This window comes from Canis lupus, chromosome 35 (genome assembly GCF_011100685.1).
Source record: "Canis lupus familiaris isolate Mischka breed German Shepherd chromosome 35, alternate assembly UU_Cfam_GSD_1.0, whole genome shotgun sequence".
Classification (NCBI taxonomy): domain Eukaryota; kingdom Metazoa; phylum Chordata; class Mammalia; order Carnivora; family Canidae; genus Canis; species Canis lupus.
The window spans coordinates 18,228,546-18,235,888 of NC_049256.1; the positions used below are offsets into that span (position 1 = coordinate 18,228,546).

Consider the following 7,343-nt stretch of genomic DNA (forward strand, 5'->3'; position numbering starts at 1 on the left):
CAGAGAATCACTTAAACCCTCGGGTCTCAGTTTTCTCATCTCTAAAATGGGATTAATGATGGGCATTACCTCCCTGGGTACCACTGTAAGGACACGCTGAGCTAATATTTGCAAGTTTCCTAGCACAGGGAGCACATAACTCAATAAACGGTAGACTTCATTATTATTCTTTAATAATTACCTTCAACCTTTATAAGTCTGTCAGGCAGTTATAATGATCCCCGTTCGAGAGATGGGATTAATTCATCCAGGGTTAAACTGGATTAGTGGCAGTTCCAGGACCCCCACCACACCCCATTACCCCCAGTCAGCCTTGTAGACTTTTACGGAATGGGCTGCACTGTCCAGCACAAGAAGAGAATTCTCCTTGGTGAAGGTCAGTGCCACAGGATGGGAAAGACCATGGGTGATGATGGGCTTCAGGACTGGAAATTCCTCAGGCTGTCCCAAGCATAGGACGGCCTGACTAGAAGTATCTGCAACAATCACATTCCCCTGGTGATCAAAGGTCACGGCGGAGGCAGTTATTCTAGAGGGGAAAAAGAGGCTGAGCCCAAAGGTATCCACCTGGCCGATCAGCTGCATAGTTGGGCTGAACACCTTCACGGCGGTGCTGCCCGCCCCAGCCCCCAGCCCCGGAGGGTGCTCCAGGACCGCAATGGCCCCAGTGAGCCAGGACACGGCCACCCCTCGCGGGCTGCACAGATGACCTTGCAGCTTTTCAGTCCTCTGGAGGGCTCCTTCTGCAAAGTCGACTTCCAGCAGGTGCAGCGACCCTGCCTCGGCGTCAGTTACCACGACCCCATTCTGAGGGGTGGTCTCCACGCCCCAAGGTAAGGAAAACTGGTCTCCAATGACGAGCTTGATCTGGCCAAAGAAATCAAACACTTTGATGGAGCGGTCGCCGGCGTCGGTGACAACCACGTGGCAGTCGTTGGTGACGGCGACGTCCAGGGGGTACCTAATGTCCTGGGCAGCCTCCCCCTTCTCTCCAAACTGATGGGCGCATCCTCCCCCGGAGTCAAAGATCTTGACCCGCCTCCTGCCGTCGTGCACCACCACGACCCGCCCGGTCTTGGGGCACAGCGCCAGCCCCGTGGGGTTGACCAGGGTCCCCCAGCCTCCGAACGCGTGGTGGCAGGCGAGGGCGCCCGGGGCGCAGGGGGCGGCGCGGGGGCGGCGCGGGGGGCGGCGGGGGCTGGGCGCAGCGCCGAGCCCAGGAGCTCCAGGAGGTGAAGCACCGGCAGGCAGTCGCTGGTGTCGCAGCCGCGGCAGGCCCGGCGGCAGAAGGGGCACTCCAGGGCCAGCGTCCGCGGGTGCGCCAGGGCCGCCACGCAGGCCAGGCACACCACGTGGCCGCAGGGCAGGTTGCGCGGGCGCCGCTGCTGGCGGTGGCCGAACCTCTCGAAGCACACCTTGCACTCGAGCAGGCTGACCTCGGCCTCGCGCACCAGCTCCCGCAGCGCCCGCCCGCTCCCCGCCGCCTCGGCCCCCATCGCGCGGCCGCCGCCGCTCCCGCGGGCGCCGCTCGGTCCGGGGCCGGGGCCGGGCCGGGGCCGGGGCCGGGGCCGGGGCCGGGGCCGGTCACGGGGCGGGGCGGGGCGGGGCGGGGCCTGACGTCGCGGGCGCAGCGCGCAGCCTCTCGGCCGCGGCCTGCGGTCCCCCGGCGGGCGGGCGGGCGCTGACTGCGGAGGGCGCGGGAGCGGACGCTCGCGGGCCGCACCGCGCGCCGCAGGCCCAGGCCCGTGACCTTCAGGCAGGCGGGGGGCGGGGCGGGGCGGCTCCGCTTTCCGCGACGGGAAACAGGCTCGAGCGGTGGCCCCCGATCGCCCAGGCTGCAAACGGCAAAGCAAAACTAGAACACGGTGTTCCACCTGGGGTAGCCTACGCTTTGCAGTCCCCTGCTGCGTGCTGCTGCTGGGGCTGGGTGCGGGGGCTGGGTGCTGGGGGGGGGGCGGGGGGGACGGGGACTGGGGCTGCTGGGGCGGGGGCTGGGTGCTGGGGCTGGGTGCTGGGGCGGGGGCTGGGTGCTGGGGCGGGGGCTGGGGGCTGGGGCGGGGGCTGCGTGCTGGGGCGGGGGCTGGGTGCTGGGGCTGGGGCGGGGGCTGGGTGCTGGGGCTGGGGCTGGGGGCTGGGGCGGGGGCTGGGGGCGGGGGCTGGGGGCTGGGGCGGGTGCTGAGGGCTGGGACTGGGGCTGGGGGCTCGGGCTGGGGTTGGGGGCTGGGGCGGTGCTGGGGGCTGGGGCGATGCTGGGGGTTGGGACTCGGGCTGGAGGCTGGGGCTGGAGGCTGGGGCTGGGGGCTGGGGCTAGGGCGGGGGCTGGGGCTGGCCAGGCATGTGCGCGGTCTCCCAGCCCAGGACGCTTTGATCTCACTGGGAAACGCAGACCCAGGAGAAGTTCAACATCCAGGGGATGAGGCAGGTGTCCCTAATTGTTTTGCCTCTTCCATCACCCCTGTAGTAAAGCAGCTGTTGAGTGAATGCTTGTAGAAATGAAGTCGCCTGGGGCACCCGGGTGGCTCAGTGGTTGAGTGTCTGCCCTCCCCTCAGGGCGTGATCCTGGGGTCCTGAGATCGAGGCCTGCATCAGGTTCCCTGCGGGCAGCCTGCTTCTCCCTCTGCCTGTGTCTCTGCCTCTCTCTGTGTGTCTCTCATTAATAAATAAATAAAATCTTAAAAAGAAAAAAAAAAAAAGAATGATAGGGGACCATACAAGAAACCCACTAGGTGAATGAGTGTCAGATGGGGGAGCAGTGCCTGGGAATGTCTTCCAGAGGAGTATGGAATAAGAAAGCTGTTAATCATAATTGCTACAGACTTAATCTGTGCCTGCCTTCTTTTAAGTAGTTTACGTAAATTAGCTTATTTAAACCTCATGACAATCCTATAGAGGCTTATTCTTATCCTCATCCCTTTTCTGCAATGGAGTTCACAGAGGCTAAGTATTTTGCGGAGGGTCACCTGGCTCAGAAGTGACTGGTCTGGGATTTGAAGCCAGGCAGTTGGACTGCAGAGCCCACCCTCCTTACTATCCCAGAGGTTCTCAAACTTGGTAAGCTTGGCACATGGTAGATACCTGGGTCTCATCTGGAGATTTAATTGGTTCAGAGTGTGGTCTGGGGAGCTGGAATTTTTTACTTTAATTTTATTTTTATTTTTTGAAATATTTTATGTATTTATTCATGAGAAACACAGAGAGAGAGGGGGGCAGAGACACAGGCAGAGGGAGAAGCAGGCTCCATCAGGGAACCCCACGTGGGACTCAATCCTGAGTCCCCAGGATCACACCCTGGGCTGGAGGCAGCGCTAAACCGCTGAGCCACCCGTGCTGACCTTAATTTTATTTTTTTAAAGAGGTTTTATTTATTTATTCATGAGAGATACAGAGAGAGGCAGAGACATAGGCAGAGGGAGGGAGAAGCAGGCTCCCTGTGGGGAGCCTGATGTGGGACCCCATCCCAAAACCCTGGGATCACAACCTGAGTGGAAGGCAGATGCTCAACCACTGAGCCACCCAGATGCCCCTAAGCATCTGATTCTTGATCTCAGCTCAGGTCTTGAGCTCAGGGTCATGAGTTGAAGCCCCAAGTTGGGCTTCATGCTGGGAGTGGAACCTACTTAAAAAAAAAAAATCCGAGGAAGCCTGGCTGGCTCACTCTGTAGAGCATGTAACTGTTGATCTCAGAGTCCCATGTTGAGGGGGGAGTGTACTAAAAAAAAAAAAAAAAAAAGCAAAAACAAAAAAACAAACAAAAAAAAAAAGGGAAAAATTCATTCAGGACACCAAAAAGAGTATTTTTAGAACTGGTGTTGTCTAATAGAAACATGAGAGGAGCATCGGGTGGCTCAGTCGGTTGTATCCCACTCTTGATTTTGGTTTAGGTCATGATCCCAGGGTCATGAAATCATGAAATTGAGTCACCAGTCGGGCTCCCTGCTAGGCATGCAGCCACCTAAAGATTCTCTCCCTCTGCTCATTCCCATTTGTGCTCGCTCTCTCTCACAAAAAAAAAAAAAAAAAAAAAAAAAGAAATATGAAAGCCATATATATAATAAAAAAATTTCTAGGAACCACATTTTAAAAAGTAAAAAGAAACTAGTGAAATTAACTTAATGCATGTTTTATTTAACCTCCAAATGCAATCACTATAAAAATTACAGTGAAATTATAATGAAATTTTACAGCCATTTTTTCGTACCAAGTAAAATCCAGTGTGTATTTTACACTCAATAGCACATCCTAATTCAGACTAACCCCATGTCAAGTGCTCAGTTTCCACATGTGGCTGGTGGCTTCTGTATGAACAGTACAGATAGAGACAAAGTCTGGGCTATGATATATTTCCTTCCTGAGATGCTTTCCAGATCTGGAACTTTCTTCTAATTTGTCTCTGTTTTTTTTTTTTTTTAAGGTGTTATGTATTTATTCATGAGAGATAGAGAGAGAGAGAGGCAGAGACATAGGCAGAGGGAGAAGCAGGGTTCCTGTGGAGTGCCTGTAGGATGCAGGACTCGATCCCAAGATCCCAGGATCACGACCTGAGCCAAAGGCAGACGCTCAATCACTGAGCCACCCAGGCATCCCCTGTTCTAACATCATTTTGAGATGGACCCAAAGACCCCAGCTCATTGTTGACTATGGCAAAGCTTCATGTGACCCTTCCATGACATTTGGCCAGCCTGTGTGGGACTCTCCGGATGCCTGATAATCCTACCTGCTTCTTCTTATCCTCTGCTGCCCCTGCGGGGTAACGGGCAGTACTACACAGAGGCAGAGGTGTTCAGTGAGGTCAACCAGAAAAAGCTTCAATGAATCTGACATATTTAAGAATGTTGACAGCAATTGCTCTACCACTTGGTGCTTAGACAGCACAGTGGTTCTGGAAAACATCGTTAGCACACATGCAAACCATCCATCCCAATGACTTACTGTCAAGGTTCTAATGCTAAATTTAAAGTATGGAAATCTAAGTTTGTGGCATTTGATGGGGAGTTAAGGTTTTCTCAATTACAGAAGGCTTCTGGGTTAAAAATGTGTGTGTTTGAATCTCCCAGTTGAGGATCTCCATATTCTGGCTGGGCGTCCTTCGACGTAACTTTCTTCATTGTTTGCTGCCTCTCCATGGAAAGGAATACAAACTGTTCCATCATTCCGATTGATCTAACCCAACCGCTTCCTCTGTCCCGGGTCCTTTTCCTGCTTTACCAAATAAATAGAGTCCAATTTCCCTTTTTGTACAATCTCAAAATTACTCTTTATCTTCATCTCCTCTTTCTTTTGTTCTTATCTCTGGAAAAGATAAACTAAGTTCCAGGAGAGCAGCAACCATATGTTTTTGCTAAACACCACATTCCCAGCACCTAGCACAGGCCTGATACACAGGAGCCCAACAAAGGTTTTGTTTTTATTTTTATTTTTTAAAGATTTTATTCATTTATTCATGAGAGACAGAGAGAGAGAGAGAGAGGCAGAGACACGGGCAGAGGGAGAAGCAGGCTTCATGCAGGGAGCCCGACATGGGACTCAATCCCAGGTCCCCAGGATCACGCCCTGGGCTGAAGGTGGCGTTAAACTGCTGAGCCCCCCCGGGCTGCCCAGGTTTTGTTTTTAGTTGGATGAATCCTCAAAAGGATGCAACTTATAGGTAGGCATTCAAACCAGATGCTAGACCTTCTCGTTCATGATTCTCTAGTATTTTAGGAAGCATTGTTTAAAAACTAGCATTTATCTGGGAACCATGCTAAGCATTGTGCTTATCTCTAGAGTCAGTGCTGATAGGTTTCTCAAAAACTTTATCGAGTCTCATCCACACACACACACACACACACACACACACACACACACGATGATTAATAAAAGGAGTGCTCTGAGTCTGGCTCAGACATCTTGTGCTTCCTATGATGAATCTTTCCTCCCTTTCGGCTGAGTCTGCATGCATTTCCTCTGTGCTTCTCTGCAACACTCCCCCCTTAAAGGGTGCTGGAACAGCGTGCCTGTGCCTTCCTGCTTCCACCTAGAACAAGCCCTGAGGGTTGTGGAGGCTAAAGATCTGGACAGAACAGGTCAGTGGCTGACCTTCGTGCAAAGTACCACATAGCAGAGGAGAGGAAGCAAAACCCAACTCAGGGTGGCTACCGCAGAGGTGAGGCTGAGGAATCTGAACAGGGCATTAGTGCAGGCACAGAGACTCCTGGTTTTGCAAGTGTGGCAAGACAGGCCACTTATGTGCAATTTCAAAGGAATCCCAGAATGATTCCAATGATGCTGTTACATCCCAGACTGTACCTGACACTGACTTGAAAGAAAAGAGGAGAAAGCCTGTAGAAAAGAAGAATCTTGGGCACCTGCGTGGCTCAGTTGGTTAAACATCTGCCTTCGGCTCAGGTCATGATCTTGGGGTCCTGGGATCAAATTCTGCATTGGGCTCCCTGCTCCCTGGGGAGCCTGCTTCTCCCTCTCCTGCTCCTCCTGCTTGTACTTTCTCTGTCAAATAAACATATAAAATCAAAAAAACAAAAAAACAAAACAAAACAAAAAACCCACCAAAAAAAAAAGCATCGCAATCAGGGAGGAGATACACAACCTTTTAAAAGAGGAACAAAGGGATCCCTGGGTGGCGCAGCGGTTTGGTGCCTGCCTTTGGCCCAGGGCGCGATCCTGGAGACCCGGGATCGAATCCCACGTTGGGCTCCCAGTGCGTGGAGCCTGCTTCTCCCTCTGCCTGTGTCTCTGCCTCTCTCCCTCTCTCTCTGTGTGTGTGTGACTATCATAAATAAATTTTAAAAAAATTTTAAAAATAAAAAAAAATAAAAGAGGAGCAAAGCTGCAGGAGCTTTAGCATGGGCCTGTGAGCCCACAAAGAACGAGACCGCGCTCCCTTTGCCAACCCACATCTCTCCAGAGCCGGTCAGGCTTGAGTGTCAGGCCAGCCTGCCATTCCTTGGTCCCTGCCTTGGGCTGCTGGTGAGGTCTCTGGCTTTGCTCTACCCTAGGACATCTTGTCTTCCAGCACCGGCCCTGACCACCTATCTCATCTTGAAACTCCTGCTTCATGTGTGTGGCTTCTCGGGGGTGAGGCTCTGGCGGAGAGGGGAAGGCTGATTCAGGCTCAGAGGTCTGGAGCGCCGACAGAAAAATGAGCCGGGGACGTATGGTTGGAAACAAGAATCTGCAGACTGGAATGCTTCTCAATTAGAAAAATCTTTTTGTCTTCTCTTCCCACCTGCTCTCCTGAGCAATGTCATCTTCACTTGTGTTGGGAGGGGCCACTCACAGATGACCCCCCCGCATGTGCCCCTGATGCAGCCTGATGCTGTACAGTAACAGCAGGTGTGCAGTCCCTG

At 53.3% G+C, this 7,343-nt stretch overlaps 1 protein-coding gene across 1 annotated transcript; it reads right to left on the reverse strand.

Moving 5' to 3' along the window:
• Positions 1 to 297: 297 nt before the first annotated feature.
• NHLRC1 (NHL repeat containing E3 ubiquitin protein ligase 1) lies at positions 298 to 1,496 on the reverse strand. Its single transcript, NM_001006649.1, is given in 2 exon segments — positions 298 to 1,172; positions 1,175 to 1,496. Coding segments are annotated over 2 exon segments (1,197 nt in total).
• Positions 1,497 to 7,343: the final 5,847 nt, after the last annotated feature.